The sequence below is a fragment of the Lissotriton helveticus genome, chromosome 4_1 (genome assembly GCF_964261635.1).
Source record: "Lissotriton helveticus chromosome 4_1, aLisHel1.1, whole genome shotgun sequence".
NCBI lineage: Eukaryota > Metazoa > Chordata > Amphibia > Caudata > Salamandridae > Lissotriton > Lissotriton helveticus.
Genome location: NC_136063.1, coordinates 802,184,577 through 802,204,785, shown reverse-complemented (window position 1 = coordinate 802,204,785; position 20,209 = coordinate 802,184,577). Strand labels below are relative to the sequence as shown.

Here is a 20,209-nt window from a genome sequence, read left to right as displayed (position 1 = left end):
CCTGTCCTCTTATGATGTGCCATCACTTTCATGAACACCGGATTAGTGCTGGTGAGAACAAAGTGGAGGACAGTGAACTGAAAATACTCCAGTCCCACCATGAACCACAGATAGCCCCTGCAGAATGGAGATGTAAAAATAAGCATCCTGCAGGTCCAATGTTACCATCCAGTCTCTAGGGTTGAGTGTAGGCAAGTCATGTGCCAGGGTGAGCATCTTGAATTGGCCTTCCGGAGGAAAGCATTGCGAGTGCCCAAGTTTAAATTTGGAAAGAGGCATCAAGTTCTCCTTTGGCACCAGAAAGTAGTGAGTAACAACCACAACACACTTCCAATGCAGGAACCCTCTCAATGCACTTCCTGCTGTAAGACAGCCAGATGGCCCCCTGTCTGTAGTTCTGAGGCCGATGCAGTGGTCAGGAATGGTAGAGCGCACCCCTTTCCCACCAATTTGCAGGACCCACCTGTCCGATGTTATGCAGTGCCAACACGATTTGGATTGCTGGATTCTGGCTCCAACTTGGAGGCCGTACGAATTGTTAAAGGGGTTTGGCAGGTGGGTGGCGGACGTGGGGTTTAAAATAGAGTGCTTTGGAATCAACTCTTGTAGGTAGTAGTACTGGTGACAACTTGAACCCTGACAAACATAACCTGTGAGTTATCCGATGAGAACAAACTGATCTAGTCCACGCCAAATATTTAACACTAGTACTATGGACTCTGCAAAAGAAAACAGTCTGGTGGATTATGTGTCAAAAGCCTAAGACTGATCCATAAATTCTTTTTTTTTTTTTTTAAAGTTAAAAAAAATCAGTGTCCAAACCAAATTCACATTGATCTTAGAGCGTGGGTCACATAGTTGAGATTCTACTTTTAAGTCTGTATAACATGTTTGACAAACATGATCCCACAGAGGTCAAAACGTATTTACTTTATAGTTTGGACATTGGTAAATATCCATCTATTCCATCAGTTTGGTGAGGTAAGCGAGTTTGGAGAAGGGTCTGATGTTTGCTCAATTTGATTGGTATGGATAGGATTTCTTTTTTTCCCTCCCCAGTAATTGCGTCACCATTGCTTGCTTAAGTGTCAAAGGCATGCTCCTATAGGCCACTGGGGAAGGTGAACCACGTTTGGGTAGAAAGCGGGTAGGCCACCTCCCACGAATAATGTGGAGTACTGTATTCCTGAAATCTGAGAAAAACTGTACAACACTGGTAATGTTAGATATGAGGGTGTCTGGCAGTTTGGGGATGGCTGTGCTTAAAGTGTTTTCTCATCATGCAAGGCCTCATTTAGAGTTAGAGGAGATAACAGAAGACGCTCCGATTTCGAAGTAAGTGCTAAATCACACTGAAGTAGCAGATATTTCAAAAACTGGGATGCTGTATTTGCCCCAACTCGTGAGCAAAACTTCTTTATAAGAAAACATATATGATAAAACCTACATTTAAACGCCTTTCCCTAAAACTGCAATTAATAAGGAAGTTGGAAAAAACACCAATAGCATACCTTCAGGCTGGTTACGTGGGCAACCATATACGTGAGCAGTGCATAACTGGCAATGTTGAAAGGCACTCCCAGTCCCATGTCTCCTGATCTCTGGTACAGCTGGCACGATAACTCACCATTCAACACGTAAAACTGGCAGAGGGCATGGCAAGGGGGCAGGGCCATAAGGGGAATATCTAGGCAGAGCAGTAAAAGGAAGATCAGTCAACAGGTTAACAATGACAGCAATTTTCCAACAGAACCAAGCTATTTCAGTTGCAGTTAAACAATCTGCAACTTACAAATACTGTATCTTTCATTCAACCTGTAACAAAGCAGGCTACTCAGATTAAGAATGCTCAGAGTAATCTAGACATCTTTAGTAAATTACAACAAACCAAGCTTCTGAATGGCTGAGCCAACAAAATTCCACAACGGGTGAGAATTTGTAGTACTGCGATCTTCAGGAAATCAAACTATGAAGCCCATATCTGAAGTTCAAATTTCAACTTCCGGAAACTAAAATTATAGTCTGTGCACTTCATGCCGACAAAGAAGCACCAGTAGTCTTCCAAATGATATCTGAATCAATCTGAATTACTTTGGTCTCCTGGTAGTATATGGAAAACACTTCTGTTTCGAAATATTGAACACCTGCTCGCTATAGCATAGACTTATCTTGGCCTTGCAGATGAAGAAACTAACAGTTAAAGGTTAATATCGTTGAGTCTTCCTCCTCAGAGTCCACCTAGTAAGGGGAGCCCTAAGAAGAGCCAGTGGCCCCCGAGTACTTCCCGCTAACCGAGCAAGAGAACAAGCCTTGGCAAAGCCATCAGGTCGCAGCAATGCCAGAGCTATTGACAATGTCAAGGTCTTTTAGCCATGTTAGATAGCAGCACGGCTGCAGTTCAACATGGCTGAAAGACATAGAAAATAGCGATATGATGCAGCCAACTTGCTTCGGTGCATTAAAACCAATCTTATCCACCTTTATCCTATTCATACAGCGCGACATTTTAAAAGTGAAAAGTGGTAGATCTAAATAAATAGAAAAAAATTGTGTATGTAGTTTACCAATTGACATCTATTGAAGCAGAGTCATTTTAGGTGGGAGACAGCTACAATAAAGCCCTTTTTGTCTAATATTCAGGAGCCCCCCACCGAGTCGGGTCGGTTGTGTATGCATACTTTACTCACCTCAAATATGGTGCAAGTTATGTGTAACGGAAACTCTGGCTAATTGAAGCCCTCATTCAGCATGCAAATTGCAGTCATTAGACGTTGTGTGTAACATAATGAGCACACTGTTAAAAATACAAAAACTTCAGTCATGCTTAGTAGAAGGTTGCATTTATGGTCATCCAAAACTCTTATTTATACATCACCTTTTTAGTTCGAGCCTGGGCAGCATGCTGAATTAGAGTATGGAATTGAAGCTCCACCCATATCTTCTCATTGGCTTGTGGAATTGTCCTTTGTAAATGCTGGCTTTTGATTCGTTAATAGGTTTGCTAGACCCTCTTTAGTACTGCCTTGTCTTCATTTGTAACCTTCCATGAGGTCTGTATGTCTTAAGTCTATGAGCACTTTTTTCGTAAATGAGTTTGTCCTACTGTAGTCACAACATAGTTCCTGCAACATTCAGCACGCCACACGCACTTTCACTGCCCAAGCAGCCAGAAAGAATGGCGGCTGCTTCTTTTCATTTAAAAGAGTTTGAAGTATTGGCATTGTAAGTTACAATGCCATTTGTGATAATTTTCGAAACTGATAAATAAAAGATAGTCATTTACAATGCCAATAGCTTAAACTCTCGCAAATTTGAGACCGATTGCCTTGCAAATGCTTGACGTCTACCTCTAGCCGCACTGCGCCTCTAATAATCTGCCCAGAGTACCTTAAGTAAGCGGATATGCTTGCCAAATCTTCAGGCCTCGGCATGACCCAGTCTGCGGAAGAATACGGGCATGAGGATGGATCCGAAAAACATTCCCTTATTCTGGCCAAATCACACAATGTCCCTGTGCCTAAAAACAGACTGTGACCCTGTGCCATGGAACTGGTACTAGTGTCATGCGCTCCTTCATCTCATTTTCGCACTATACAAAAGTGCAAAAGCAGAAAACACAAGATCAGGGACCAGTGTCGTCAAAACATGGAAACTTAACTGCTCTTATTTCATAGAGCGCACATACCGATAATTGTAACTGAAACCGTTTTAAAGCTTTTTTTAGCACCACAGCTGCATGGTGTTAATCAAAATGTGGCCCCGATTATGCATGAAGTGCAAAGGGCAAAACACGAAACTGGTGCCTGAGTTTCTCCATGCGCATTGTACATCATTGCCAGGGTGAGTGGTTTAAAGTAAAGATAGCATCCCAACATGATTTACAAAGCAAGATAGCTAACAGCAGCAAACCAGGCAGCAAGAACCCAGGGCCGCACACGCTTGGTGCATTTTTTGAAGATGATGTACCCCCTCCAATTTCCGTCTGCCCAGAACAAAAGGCAGGTAGGGCGAGATAATGCCAATGCTCAGCAATCAGTGGCATGACAGAGTACTTGAGTGCCGCTATAGGAGACTGCCTGCTCCAGCACTCTTGCCTTGAGACCCATGCAGCCCCTCGTTGAGGAAGCAGCAAACAGTCTGCACATCAAAAAAAGATTATCCATCCACCCTTGGCACACCATAAGCGAGGGGCTTCTTCTCATAACGCAGCTAACCCGCCTTTCAGCCATTAGGGAGTATTGGCGGCATGAGAGGTTATCTGAAGCATTGGGGGAAGTGGGAGGGTCATGGGTGCAAGCAGCATCAGATTGGGTAGCCTTTGTGAGAAGATGAACCGCCTGAGCCAAACACCCCATTCTCCCAGCGGCGAGCAAGAACCGTTTGCTCCAGGATATGGGGGTAGGGGAGAAGTTGCACTGGAATGCCAGATGTTCCTGGACTGCGTAGAGAGAAAGAGAAAACACAAATTATGTGATGCTCGTGTGCCTGGGGTTGTAACTCTAGACCCTGTAAGACCACAAGTGAACCTCAGCTCAAATCTGATGCAGAGACCTGGTTCAAGCAAAAGGGATGGCTGTGGGAGGGACGAAGCGAAAGAAAATATAAGCACTCCTATGGAACACAAACTCAAATAAAAAAAAAAAGTAGCTCCAAAAGCTGGAGTAGTGGACGAACACAATTACTTGGTCCATGCTCTAGGGGAGGGACAAACAAAAAGAGGCATGACGTATGCAAGCCATGGACAAACGGTAACGAAGGAACAAGATAAACACTAAAGTGAACAAATGCTTAGCATATGAGCTGACGGTAGCCCACTGATTGTAGACAACAGGTCTCACTGAGACCTACAAATCAGTGTATCAGCAAATTGCTCCTTTGGGGGAGCTGACAGCAAGACAACATTTTAAAGAACTGAATAATACTCATGCTATTTGTGAAGATCCTTAATGTGAGGGAGAAGAAGCAATTTAAAAGCTGTTCATGTCCAGTTCAGTTATATCACACTGGAGATAAAGTTCTAACAGTATGCAAGACTTCAGAAGGCTCTGGGCTAGAGTATTTGAAAATTTCAGACCAGACCCCCCTGTGGCCAACCAATCATTCCATCGCTTGAATGCCTGTGGGGAATTGAGAAGTGGTGGCCCGGGTGAGTTGCGGAATGTAGATCAGAATTCCTACCATGCATTAGAGACATGGTGACAAGCTTATGAGCAAAGGTGCAGTGGGGAGAGAAATTAAGGGTTTTCAGGAGTAGGACGACACCAGAACAGAGGGGAGGCGAGGCAGAACACAAAGAGGAAGAGAAGTTCAGAGGTGAGAAATAGAAGAAGCACAAAGTGAGCCCAGAGGTGCAGTAAGGAGGGTGATGAGAATTGTAGTGAGAACCCAGGGGTGGAGGAAGGGTAGGGGTGCAGAGAACAAAGTAATTTTTTAATTCAGCTAAAATACTATATAACACTCAATGTATTCAGAGAGATATCACTCATGCCTAATTTCATTAATCTGCATCCGGTTAGATGTGCAGCACTCTAAATCTACGTTTGTTAAGCCCGGCTATCTAGTGAAACACCACCCATTGTACTACCATACAAGCTATTGTAAACTACATTACTCATCCAAATTGTCGCACAATGTACAACACACATGAATAAAAAAATAACTAAATATTTAAAAAAATGTTTTTAAAACCCTGCATCTGATAGCTTCAACCGGAAATACCCCCCCCCCCCCACAACACAAATCTGACTCTCTCCTTCTAAAAACAGACATGCAAAACATCCCTTCCCTCAATCTCCAGAAATGAGGCCTGCACTCATCACATGAGTGGGAAGCAACATATATGTGCAGCTATACTACAGCCGCAATGCTCTGTTGAATGATTATATATAATTTATAATAGAAAAAGCTGTACAGGGAGCGACAAGGAAGTGATTTTTCTTCCACAGACGGAGCTACCTTTAGGATTCCAGGCACACATGAGGATCCGTCGGCTATCTGGGTTGGTCTTGATCGTGTCAATTACATCCTGTAGCTGGTCGACTCCCTGGCCTGTATAATCTGAGGAAAAATTGCAGAAAAGTATAAGGTTACAAGGGGCATTTAAAGCATGCTGGATATGCGGCTTTACTTCGCGACATCAATTCTGAAGGGTAAGGAGGCAAACGCAGGTAGAACACAAATTGCCTTCTTCTAAGCCCTTGTATTTCTGTGGTAACACCCATCTACACATGAACCACTAATAAGGGCAAGCCGCTTACATGCATGCAGCATCACAGGAAAATAAATTCATCTGGACCGGAATGCTCACTAAAGATGAATACAAACATCAGCACATGCAGAATCAATATTTATATCTTATTTTTTCGATCCTGAAATTAAAGTAAGCTACAAAGAAAAAAAAAAACACACTGGAAACTAAAGCCTTTATGAGTTCGGAAAGTTATACATGCCTTTGAAAATCAGCCCCAAAACGTTCTACTACCCACTAGTAGAAGTGAAGCGTGCAGAGTCCGCTCCACTTGTTTTAATTGTATATGTATAACCCCCTTTCATATGCTCTGGGGCTATTTCACAAGGGCATGTAAGAGTATACAAAACACAGCAAAGAAATCCTTGGGTCTGGGGTACCGCAGCAAATAGACAGAGGCACTAAAGGTTAACACAAAAAGCCTGTGCGGGAATCCCTTTCAGGATGAAATCCCTCACACACCAAAGGTGGCATGCTTAATCATCTGGAATTCTCCTCTTGGCGGGAACGCCTAGTTCCGCGCCAAGGGCTACAACTCCCACTCGGAGAGGAAGGAGCTCAGGGATGTTTTTTCCTACTCTTAACGATATACTAAATCCTGCAGATGAGAGTGGCTAGGATAGGTTAGGGTGAGGGCGCAGCGCAACAAAAAGTATCAAACCGTAGGTAGTGATATTAAAACTAGCTACCCGGAGCGAAGGAGTTGCCTTTATTACCTTGTTCCCGCTGCTAGGGTTAAAATACAGTGCTCCTGCAATATGAATTTAGAACTGCATGTGTTGGACGAAAACCGGTCTACATGTTTCAGCCAGAAAGACCCAGATGGTGTCAAGGCTTTCGTCAGGACCTAGGATATTACTACTCCGAAATTAGTGAGTGGTGATAAAGAGAGTGAAATACAAAACCAGTAATCATGCTGTTTTCAGTTTAGATTTACTGGTCGTACCCATTAGATAAAGACAAAAAATGAGGGAAACCAATAGATAAAAGACTGAACGAGTTTGTGAATACATGATGAAAAGAATATGGGACAACCTTATCCCCACATATGCAATGCGTCTGTCATGTGTAATAACTGTAAAGTTCTTTTACCAGTGGTGTACGGATAAAAGGCCTTACCTCAACCTGGCGACAGCTCAGGGAAGGGGGCAGCGCTCTGAAACAAAGGATGTGGCAGCGTCAAACCTATCGATAATTGAGTTGATAATGCTCCTTACAAACAGTATTTAAAAACAGAACACGGAGATACCAAGTTTATGAAAGAGCTTATGGGTCAGAAGCGGAGAGTCTAGTAAAGTTAAGTATTCACCCAGATCCGTTGGCATAGGGTCTAGGGAGGGTGTATTATACTTAGCAAATCACTAGTACCGTCTAGAAAGGTTCGAAAAAAGGGTTACAGAAACTGGTTCAAACTAAGGGCGGTGAACCATTGTGCCCAAATATGCTCGCATTGTTTCTACTACGAGTTAAGGTAGGTAATAGGCTGCCATGCGTTCACAACAACCAACTGGCGCATACGTGCTCAGGAGCGTAACGTTGCTCCATTGGTGCGCATCCAATCAGGATATGTAGTTTGGGAACCTCTCAAGCAGGCTACAATGCGAATGCCCAGGGTATGTGGCACTATGTTCGGTCGAATTCAAAGGCAGAAATCTTTATCGAGCCTCGACGTTTGGCACAAACAACCTATACACGATATTGTCAGATCAGCTTATAACGTTAAGTTGGTGATGTGAATCTTGTTATGCGTCTGATTAACCGGCGTGCAACTGAAGTGTAGTTCTCACTCCTGAGAACAACTAGCACCCAGTTGGCGTTTAACACCAGCTGTGTGAAAGAATTACAAGACATTGGCACCCAGGTTGGAGGTGTTCGTGCACTGGGTTAAGTGGACTCCCGCTGAACGTTGCTTTGTAGTCCCAACCACTAGCCAGGTGACACTGGTTGTGTTTTGACACCAGATCGTCCAAATCCGGTCATATGTTTTTAGACCCCACAGCCATTGAACATAGTACTCAGCTTAACAATACTACAGCTTGATTTTTTCAAGTGATTTGACAGGGGCTTCCTGTTTAATAACACTACCGCGTGTTTATTGCAAGTGATTAGACACAGGGTTCCTATGGCATTAGCTCACCAGAACCCAATGTTTTCTTGTCCTATCAATGACTGCATATTAGAAACTGAACGAGCACTAGGGCTTCTTCACGCGCAGGAGGCAGCGCCTCCGATACACAGGCCCCAGGATATGGGATATTGCTGTACCATCAAATGTTACTTCTTACGGCGACTGGATGCAATTAAGCGCTTGCGACCGTATGTTCCCTGTTTTTGGTCGAAGTAAGGCAAGGCTCGCACCTGTTGAGACTGCGTATTGGACAGTCCATTACAGTGTACATCTGTACAAGCTCTACAAGAGGTACACTAACCTGAAGGCAGAGCACAGTTGGTTGTTGTGAACGCACAGCAATCCATTACCTACCTTAACTCGTAGTAGAAACAATGCGAACATATTTGGGCACAATGGTTCACCGCCCTTAGTCTGAACCATTTTTTAACCTTTTTTTCAAACCTTCCTAGACAGTACAAGGGATTTGCTAAGTATAATGCACACTCCCTAGAGCCTATGCCAACGGATCTGGGTGAATTAACTTTACCAGACTTTCTGCTTCTGACCCATAAGCGCTTTCATAAACTTGGTATCTCTGCGTTCGGTTTCTTAAATAAAAAAAACTGTTTGTAAGGAGTAGTGTCAACAAAATTATCGATATAATTGACACTGCCACATCCTTTGTTTCAAAGCGGTGCCCCCTTCACTGAGCTGTTGCCAGGTTGAGGTGAGGCCTTTTATCCATACACCACGGGTAAGAACTTTACAGTTATTACACATGCCAGACGCATTGCATACGTGGGGATAAGAGTGTCCCACATTCTTCTCCCCATGTACTCACAAACATATTCAGAGTCACTAATCTATTGCTTTTCCCCTTGTTTATTTTTATCCTACAGATACGACCAGTAAATCTTAACTGAAAACAGCAGGATTACTGGTTTTGTATTTCACTTTCTTTTTATCTCCACTCACTAATTTCGCAGTAGCAATTGCCTAGGTCCTGACGAAAGCCTTAACACCATTTGGGTCTTTCTGCCTGAAACATGTAGACCCGTTTTAGTCCGACACATGTAGTTCTAAATTCATATTGCAGGAGCACTGTTTTAACCCCAGCAGCGGGACGAGATAATAAAGGAAACTCCTTCGCTCCCGGTAGCTAGTTTTAACATCACTACCTACACAGTTTGATACTTTTTGTTGCGCTGCGCCCTCACCCTAACCTATCCTAGCGCCTCTCATCTGCATGATTTAGTATATCCTTAACAGAGTAGGAAAAAAACATCCCAGAGCTCCTTCCTCTCAGAGATTGAGTTGTAGCCCATGGCGGAATTAGGCATTCCTGCCAAGAGGGGAATCCAATCTGATTAAGCATGCCATCTTTAGTGGGTGAGGGATTTCGTCCTGAAAGATTTCCCCACAGGTGTTGTGGGTTAATCTTTAGTGCCTCTGTCGGTTTTCTGTGGTGGCTCAGACCCAAGGATTTCTTTGCTGTGTTTTGAGAAATTGTTTGGGGACTGAATCCTTGCAGGTAACTAAATTTCCCTTGGACCCTATCCGTTTTTTGTGAAGCATGTAAGAGTATATACAAGAATGCCACTTTACGTACTCCAAAACACCTTTGTGTACAGGCTCCATAGTATTTCAGGCTGTTCCTTGGAAAAGTAAATCCGTGTCTAAATCCGTGTCAAAATTATACAGTGAACCAACCTGAAAACGAGAGGCATCATTGCTCCTTTCCACATCCCTAAAGAACTGCACTTACCTTTATACTTACTCATTCTCTCTCTTTTTTTTACTTCAATGTGTTGAACAAAGGCGGACATTAAAGTCCAAGAGGTCTTCCTACCTCTGTGGCTTGGCTGCGCAGTAGAGAAATAAAAGGTGATGCCCAACAGTGCCACCCGTTAGATACGTGTGTAATTGCAGGTTGGATGTCGTTGTATTTAAGAAACTCATTGGTAGCTTGCGGAGTTGGACTTATTCTCAGGAAACACTTGAAAGTGAGGGGTCCTGCGGGACTCCATCATATTCTAATACCATCAATAGAACGGAGTGTTCCTGCAGCATCTTCACTGGTCTAGACGCAAGAAACCTCCACTGGATTTCTTACTGGCATTTCAGATGCATATAAAAAGGTGATGCTTCTAATGCTTCACCTGTGTTTCTCTTGCATAGTTAGCGTTCCTTATGTGTTTCTAACGCAGCTTCTTTTTCAAATCCCTGCCTTCAGCTGGACCGCAATACTCTGCTCATAGAGGTGGACGAGGCAATAAATAAACAGGACAGGCAAAACCAAGGGTCTGTCTGGGATCTAAGAGCCGGTGCATGAGACCTAAACCTACTTGGCATGGCAGGTCAGGAGCGAGCAAAGTAGAGGCTGGATTCCCGGGGGGGGGGGGGGGCGGGGGAAAAGAAGACTTGGTGTGAATGGAATCAGAGGTCTGGTTTCACTGCTCTAGACAGACATGTTGAAGTCTACCTACAAAGAATGCAAACTCAACCCGAAGGTACTGGAGTGCTTTACATGACCACCAGTTACGGAATTGTTTCTGTTGTTTTTCCCCAGCCCCTGGAGATTAAGTGGGTTGGCCAGAATCACAGGATATCTAGCAGACACCCAGACTTGCTTGGTTCTCCGGTTCCAAATTTGGCACCTAGAAGCAACTGAAGATGTCCACTATTTTTCCATTTGAAGGAAATGTATCCCGCATCTGTCTGTCGCAATAACATATAAGAAATATTTGAGACAAAAGGAAAATAGTGTGCGCACATGACCATTGTGCTGCTGGTGTGAGGCAGCAACCCAGCTCTCAGAGTCGTGCGGAGAAGGAAGGGTTGGAGATCCCAGTGGATGGAGGGTCACACAATGCTCGTTTAGGGCTCGAGGGTTCAAGAGGGAAAGGAGCCAGAGCCAGGCATGTGGCTCGAGCAAGCTTCTAGGTTCAGCAAATACAGTGGTAGTACACTCCATTCCACCTTCGCTCTCAATGAACTGCCAAATCAACACAGTTTCCTTAGCCTGCTTCTACACACTCTGCCTGCTTCGAAAGACATTCAGAGGGATCCCCGCAGAATCCAGAAAGACGGTCACCCAAGCACTCATCACCAGCAGACTCTACTACAGCAACACACACTATGCCGGCGTCACCCAGAAACAGCTCAAGAAATTACAAAACGTTAAAATGCAGCTGCCAGACTGGTCCTCGACATCTCTTGCCAAAGCCACATGGTGCAACACCTCCGACAACTCCACTAGCTCCAAGTCAACAAGAGAATCACCTTCAAGCTCCTCACACATGCCTACAAAGCTCTCCACAACATAGGACCACCATATCTGAACCACTGCCTCGCATTGCATGTACCTGCCTACTCCGGTCCGACCAATGCATCCTAGCCTGTCCACAGGATCCACAAGACCAGAACCGGAGAAGTTCATTCTGCTACCTCGCCACCAAGACCTGGAACACCCTGACACTGCACCTCAGGCAATCCACATTTCTGACCCAATTCAGGAAGGACCTTAAGACCAGGCTCTTTTAATGATCCTCTACACCCACAGGGACCAGCTGCTCCCCGCACCTTGAGACCCTCACAAGTCGTGCTTTATAAACATCCGATTTATTGCCTCTACTTCTAATTTCCAAAGGCCACAGGTAGTTGCCATTTCTCCCAAATTGTATCCTAGGATGTTCCTCGCCTCACAGTTACCCACTTCCACTAGGTCTCTGGTCTCTCTGGGAAAGTTGGACCTTCCTCGTCCTACCTTGGCTGAGGAGCTTCAGTGGGTGCTTTGACTTCTAGAGAAGCCATTCTCTGATGCTCAGTGAAAGCACAGTCCTTTCAGACAGAAGTTTCACCTGAGCCCAAAACTACTGCCCTCAAAGCCCAACAGCAGCAGCCTAAAGGCGCTTTTAATTTTAACCTCGTCCTCTTTGAGCAACAAAAAACTCCAAGATACCCACCTGTTCACACTACTATGGTGAGAGCTTGGAGGAGAGTACACTTTTTTCAGTTCACAACACTGTATAAATATATATTTTTTCAAATAAATGAGTATTCCTTTCTAGTTTGGTTGTGGTGTAGGCTACTGCACTGAACTCACCTGTGTGCATGTCTTTGTATTCAGCACCAAAATGTCTCCACTGGAAGCCATACACTGGGCCCAAGTCGCCTTCTTCCCTGGAGGTGAAGCCCTGTTTATCCAGGAACTCCCTTGATCCGTTGGCATCCCATATCTTTACACCTTTTTCGGAAAGTTCCTTGCCATTTGTCGAACCCTGGTAAGCATTAAAAAAAGATGCGCACATCTTGATTAGCTCCATACTACACAAAAAACATTTAATCCAGAAACCAAAAATTAAAAGTTTGAATACATAGGCTCAAGAAATTATTATGTTCACCCGAACGTATACTCCATTAGAGAAAACTTGGGATAGTACCCCAAGTGATCAAAAACATGCCCAATGTATATTTTAAGATCCAATTAAAAACAAATTTATTTTTCAGCGTATCAGAAATGTTAGACAACCAAACAATTTGAAAACAAAGGCAGGATTACAAATAATGGCCACATTGTTCAATGACTGTTCATTACATTATCTAACAAAAACATTTGAGACTGCATTTCCACCTCTTTCCCTTCTCTTTCAATGATTCTCATTTGCCTTGCCCACTTGAACCGTCCCTCACAGATACCCATGTACAGTGGCGATTTTACCATTTGGGAGGTGGGGCAATGCCCCACTAATAATTATTGGGCAATGTATTGAGCGTGCCGCTGCTTTAACATTAAAATACAAGTTAGTTCTCACCTTTCCTTCAAATTGTATTAATTTAAAGCTGCGCTCCGTCGCGCTGCTGCGTCACGTCATCACAGGACAACCAGCCTGGCCTGCACTGACTCACTGTCAAATAACTACGGGCTACGGGGCTGGCACAGTGCGCACTGCGCATGTGGGGTTTGACCGGCTGCCTTTCTGCAGCTAGGAACTCTGTGGCCTTTGAAAAGCAAGCATGGGTGAGTACGTGGTTTGCCCACTGCCACAGACCCCAGTGGTTCCAAAATGAGCTGCGTTTTTGCCTGCTCACTCCAATCCTGGCGCTGCTCTCTTCAGAGAGCAGCTCTCCTCTGAAGTGAGCAGCATCAGGATTGGCTGCTGCTGCAGCATGTAGTTCTTGTGCGGTTGCCAGTCTAGTCTGTCTTGACTTGCACCGCAGGGGTGGAAGCGTCCAACGTGGGGCAATGTCCAATCACTGTAGTGGCTTAGTGTTAAGCCATTCAGTGATTGGACATTCTGCCGTTGCTGGGCAAATTGGGCCGGCCCACGGCCAGTCACCCTTCCTCCTCCTCCTCCTCCTCCGCACGAGAGCACGTGCAGTCGACTCGAGTGAGATCGTTCGAGATCATAGAGATGTACTAGACAATGTGTGACCGTTTTTACTACACTGACGCAAGGTGTGTGTATATATTTGTTCAATCCCCCATTTTGTTTTGTGCACTAAGGGCAGTATTTCAGTAAAACGTGTCGTGCACGTTGCACTAAGAAGATATTGCCCCACACACTGGGCCTGTTCCCGTTGGCTATCGTCGCGGATCCACTATCGTCAGGCCCAATTGTTAGCATTATGAATCACTAATGTTTATGTAATGATGCTTACTGTATTTGGTGCCGGTGGTGGTTCTACAAATGGATATGCCAGGGCGTAATTGGAACTGCAGTGCCGTATTATCTACAGGTGAGATTCATTTCTTGTTCCCGCTAAGACAGGTGAAATTTACCCAGCTGGAAGAGACATCTGAAATTGAAGAATAGCCCCAAAAACAGTTCACCACTCTCGGATTTCCTATTTTACGTGTGAGGTGCAGAGTTAGAACATCCAGAGACCTGCCTACTCCCGTCCTCCAGTGAAGCTGGGTGCTAGACACCCCCTGCAGGGATCCATGCTCGACTCAAGCTCACAGCTTTCAGCTCTAGTGGGCCACTCAGCCCTTCATCCTCCTGATGTCGAACACTCACCCGACTTACAAGCGGTGTAATTTAAATAATTTTAAAAACTATGAGTGCATTTATTTGGTTCAGACTTTGCGAACTGTTTAGACCTGGCATTCTTGGTGTGGTTTCCCCCGATCTTTTTGCCTCTACCTCCTGTATTTTTATTTTATTTTTTTAAGACCTTTATTTTCACTTCACAGCAATACAAGCATGGGCCTACAACCATCTCGGCCGGCCGCTAAGCAAGTCGCAAGGTAAGCAGAGCAGTGTAAAAGAAACAGCGGTCGAGAAGCCGGGGCAGGTAAGTATCCAGGATATAACTCGTATTGAAGCGTACAGCGTAAAATACAGGACTAAAGAAGGTCAATTTTACAATGAAGAAAAATTAAACAGAAAAACATCAGAAGAAGTGCCAGTCAGTCACACACGATCCTACAATAGCAACATGAAACAGAACCCCGGAATGAGTGCGAACACAATTAAGGACACGGGGCAAGGCATGCGAGTCAGGATGAAAGTAAACAACACAGACATGGCATGGCGAATCAGCACCCCAACCCTGAAAAACAAAACAGATTGTAGGAAACATGAAGACGACGACACCCAGAAAAAGACGAAGCAAAGGGCCATAGGGACAAAAAAAGGACAAAGAAACAACCCGCTTCCCCCCTCCCCCCCACCCTGCACCAGGCTACGGCCTACCCCCCCAGCAGCGTGCCTATCGCCCTAAAAGAGACCCGAAATATAGAAGAAAGAGGAAGAAAAAGAAAGGAAAAAATACGGAGAAGGGCCATCGAGCAGAACATCCGACCCCCCCTCCCCTATCGCGCACAATATACAGAAGGAGCAACGTCAGAAGAGCCACAGTAGCAAGAATCATATAGGCAAACTGTATCATCCCCGTGGGTCCAAAACACAGTCAGCCGCCAATGTGTTCCATCATATCCCAGACGATATCATCCCTGGCCTTCTCTATCAGTAGCACCCACATATGGCCATTCATCAATCGGCATACAGTACAATGTGTCAGGTCCAGCCGAACCGGGGGGTCCGAGAGGCGCCAATACTCCATGGGACCGTAGCCCCCCACTCCCAGTCAAGGGCGCATGGCGGAACTCCATGCGAGGCGGCACCGATGCCGGAAGCATCCCCCAGGCAGAACACAGTCCCACCGGCCAGGAGGAGAGGGACACAGAATCCGACAATTGTTGAAGCGCCACCGAGGCGACCCAAACCATGGATCGGCGTCGTTTCCTCCGCCGCCGTATATATGCAGATCTCAACAAGTCACTCCCAAACACCACAGGGCAATCCAAAGCGATGCAACAGACCGGATCCATCGGCGTCTCCACAAAGACAGGCGCAGCTGAAACGTTCAACACAGACGCAAAGGCGGGCACATCGGCGCTTCCGTGCGATTCATCCCCACCCACGTGGAGCTGCGGGACAACAATGGCGGCCATCCTCTGTCCCAGTTCCCGGGCGTTCCGGATCACGGTCTCATGCAGAGTTGTTAATGCAGCCAAAACATCTCTGAACGTGGGCTCTCTCGAGTCGCCAGACCCCAGGACTCTCTCGCAGAAAGGTTTCTCTGCCCGGGCGAGGTGTGCACACGAGGGCGCTCCCTGCCATCTCAGCTGCTCCGGCCACGTCCCTCACCACCTCACCACGGGACCAGGTCTCACACCAGGGATGGACAGGCTTCACAACGGGAATCTCACTGGCCAAGGCGGGTTTCTCAGCGGAATCTCACTGGCCAGGGCAGGTGTCTCAAAGGAGAGTCACCGAAAGGCTAAAAACTCCGCCGCACCCTGGGGGCAGCACGCCAACTCCTGGCAATGGCAGCGATGGGCCCGGGCACAACACCGGAGTGGGGGGTCAATAATCATGTACCTCCCTCGACCCAGCGGCATCACACTCCCCACACGGTTCTCCGCCAGTCGGGCTGGGTCGGCATTGTCGCCATCGGCAATCAGGTCCACAGTTTCCTCCGGCCGGGTCCTCACCCTTCACCAGAGGCCGCTGTTGCACTCGCGGCCGGCCACTCCCCGCACTCGAGACCCCGGACTATGCTCCGCGAAGGCCTCAAAACTGTGAGGGACACTCCAACGGGTCCGTAGCAAGCAGAAGCCTCAGGAGCAAGCGGTAAGTGAAAGTGACTCTTCGCCTACATGTAGATGCCGTTACAGCTCAGGATAGGTGCCAGGATATATGCGCGGGGTGAGGAGACTCACGGAGCCGAGCGGTTACGCAGCCATCCCGATCGCCATCTTGGCTCCTCCTCTACCTCCTGTATTTTTGATGCGGTGCTGGATTTCGTTTTTGCTGGTTTAGATGCTTTGAGCACTTTGCCACTGCTGTCCATTGTCAAAGTGCAAGTGCTCCCTGTGTAAATTGTTACGATTGGTTATCCATGATTGGCATATTTGTATTACCAAGAAGTCCCTAGTAAAGTGCACTGAGTGTGCCAAGGCTGGTGAATCAAATGCTACCAGTGGGCCTGCAGCACCGATTGTGCCACCCACATGAGTAGCCCTAAAATGGTGTCTCAGGCCTGCGACCGCAGTGCCTGGGAGCAGTCTGTGAACTGCCATGTTGTCCTGGCAAGTGCCCACATTTGCCAGGCCCTACCCTTCCCTTTCTGTGCACATAGGACACCCCTATAGTAGGCCCAAGGGACCCCCCTCAGAAGAGTGCAGTGCAGGTGAAAGATAAGACATGTACTGATGTGTCTAACATGTCCTAATAGTGAAATACAGCCAATTTCGTTTTTCACTATTGGGGGGCCATCTTGCCCATATGATAGAATGGGGAAGGCTGTGTACCATTCTATCTTCCAATAGGCACAAGATGGAGACATGTAGTCTGGTACCCTTGAATTCAAAATGTAATAACATCTTTTTGTGAAGATGGTTTTTAAATCCTGCGTTTAGAAATGGCATTTTTAGAATGATGCTGTTTCTCTGTTCAAACCTTCCTGTGTCTGTCTGGTTGTGGATTGACTGTCTGGCTGTGGGGAGTGACAGGGGCTGGTGAGGTGTCTTGGCTCCAGGAGTCAGGGTGCGTAGCCCTAAGCTGAATTGGCCCATCTGAATTTAGAGAGGTGGGTGAGGAAATTCCTGTAGACGAGTTGGGCTGTGCCTGCCTCCACAAAGGACTGGCTCCACCTCCTTCTGGGCGTCTGAGGACCCTGGCCCCCTGTCTCAACGGAAGAAGTTGTACCCTGGCAGAGTGCCCCCAGGACTGGTTTGAACTGGGTCCAGAACCCCCAACACATGAAGAACAAAGACTTTACGGGTATAAAAGTAGGACAGAGACCCCTTGAAAGGAAGACTACTTCTGGAGTGAAGAGGAATCCCTGCTGGAGAAGACCAGCGAAAGAAACTGAGGAGGAAGACTGCCCTTGCTGTGTGCTCTGTAGCGGACCTTTAGTGGCTGTTCTACAAAAGAGGGAGGACAAGGGACTTTGCTGTGTGCTGGGTCCTAAATGAAGAACAAAGTCTCTAAGGGCCAGAAGGGAGCTGGCCTCCTGTGGGAATGCAGGGACACCAAGGTTCCCAAAGCAACATTCTACAAGTGACTGCGTGCATCTCTGTGCACAACCTAGATTCCCTGCTAAATTTGTCTGCCTGTGTTATCCTCGGGACTCTGTGTGCGATCGGCATAGTGTGTGGCTGGTGGAGGACTGCCGCGCCTTTAACTGGCTATTCTGGCGCTCAAGAGTGCTTCTCTGTGCAATGCCTGAGACCATCATCAAAAGGGGGCCGGAATCACCGCCGCTGGCCCAGGACGACTGTGAGGAGAAGTGCATATGAAACGATCACTGTGCTGTGCCCCAAAACGATCACCGCTGCACCGCGAGTAAGTGCCGAGGCTGACTCCCAGACGAAGAGAGAAGCCGCTGACGTCACTGCTGTGCCTTGCTGGGATTGGCCCAGCCGCCAGGGATTCCCCCGACTTCATCAGCGTGCCGAGTCTGGAGTGGTTCCTGCTCAGGGGCTTCCCAAGGAGTCAGCCTGCCATGCAGGGATTGACCCAACCTTGAGGGCTTCCCCACGCGCAGGCCAGGAAGGGGACCTGCATCGGGATGGGGGCGTGGGGGGGGGGGGGGGGGGGGGAAGGTAACAAGCCCGGCGGTGAACAGTGTGCGTGGGCTAGTCATACCGGCCACTGTGCGGGACAACCCCTGGGGCTACCTTTCCAGGTTGGGCAGGGATTGCGGAAGGGTTGTTTACGTGGTGGGGGAACCCCTTACCTTCCTTCCATTTGAGGCACTGGGACGTGGCCCATAGAGGCAGGGTAGACCCGCCACAATACAGAGGCTGCTCAGCGGAGCTCATCGTAGCCCAAGAGTCTTCAGGGGGCACATTGTTTACCACAGCCATTCACGGAGCCTACAACTAGTCGGGGGGGAAAGCCGTGGCTGATAACCGGGTTGTGCAGGGGCCCAGGAGTGATTTGATTGAGAAAGAAAGAGCGGCTGACTTTAGTTATGCACATGATATTCCAAAGTTGAGTTTGAGTTTAAAATACTTCTTAAGCGCGCGTTCACCAAGCGGTTTCATGGCGCTGTAAAGTACTAAAACCCTGAGGTGCGGGAAAACGGGAACACAAGAAAAAGGAGCTTATGGGGAAAAGCTTGTGTGAAGAGAAAAGTTTTTAGTGCCTTACGGAAAAGTGTGTACTGGGGGCAGGATCTCAGGTGAACCGGGAGGGAGTTCCAGAATGTAGGGGTGAGTGTAGAGAATTTGGATCCTCCCCATTTTTTGCATTTGAAACGAGGAACTACGAGCAGTTGTTGGGCGGATGAGCGTAGCTCCCTGGCAGGAACATAAGGTTGGATTTCGGAAGTGATGAAAGCAGGGGCTGAGCCGGATCGGGCGTTGAAGATGATGCAGCCCAGCTTAAATTGGGCTCGTTCTCGAATAGGGAGCCAGTGTAAGGACTTTAGGAGGGGAGTGACGTGGTGCGATTTGGGCAAGTTGAATACCAGGCGGGCCGCCTGGTTCTGGACCAGCTGGAGACATCGCACGCTGTAAGCGGGCATGCCGCAATAGAGGGCATTGCCGTAATCCAGGCGGGAGATAACCATCACCAGGACTATGAGTTTGAGGGCAGAGGGAGAGAAAAACCGAGAGACTTTGCGGATAGTACGGAGAGAGAGAAAGGACGAGGACACAACAGAACTGACTTGGGAATGAAGGGAGAGTTGGTCATCGAGTTTGAACCCGAGAGTTTTTACAGAGGAAGACGGAGTCGGAGGGGGACCTAAGGAGGAGGCCCAGAAGAGAGAAGACCAGGGACTGGAGCAACCACCTGTCAGCACCAACTCCGTTTTGTCGGGGTTTAACTTCAGATGGTTGTAGTTCATCCAGTCCCGGATGAAAGTCATGACAGACTGGAAATTGGACATGGACTCGGGGGAAGAGGATAAGGAAAAAATAAGCTGGAGGTCATCCGCGTAGTTGTAAACAGAGACATCCAGCTGTTGGAGGGCGAAGATGAGGGGGGCAATATACAAATTAAATAACAAAGGGGAAAGGGAGGAGCCCTGAGGAACCCCGCATTGAACCGCATGGAAGTCCGCCTAAAAGTCACCCAAGCGCACTGCTTGGGTGCGGTCTCTCAGGAAGGAGGACAGCCAGACCAAGATGAAGTCAAAGTCCAAGGGCTGTGCACAAAACGTCCAGAGTATGCCGCACCGCTACTCTCTTGCAAAGCAGATCCCAAAGTTCATAAAAGTAGGGACGGTGCACCAAAGGGAGTACTCGGAAGCTCCAAATCTTATTTCCACATTTCTTTTATTTGATTAGTTCTCATAAAAACAGACTCCTCAGCCAACACGTTTCGTTCACA

At 47.0% G+C, this 20,209-nt stretch overlaps 1 protein-coding gene across 1 annotated transcript in view; it reads right to left on the bottom strand.

Moving 5' to 3' along the window:
* The window catches only part of TYMS (thymidylate synthetase), a 64,939-nt gene that overhangs the window by 28,573 nt on the left and 16,157 nt on the right, over positions 1–20,209 (bottom strand). The window contains exons 3-5 of the mRNA XM_078687451.1: positions 12,463–12,637; positions 5,956–6,057; positions 1,512–1,687 (exon numbers count right to left, since the gene is read on the bottom strand). Coding sequence (XP_078543577.1) covers positions 1,512–1,687; positions 5,956–6,057; positions 12,463–12,637 — 453 coding nt within the window. The remainder of the gene's footprint in view (positions 1–1,511; positions 1,688–5,955; positions 6,058–12,462; positions 12,638–20,209) is intronic.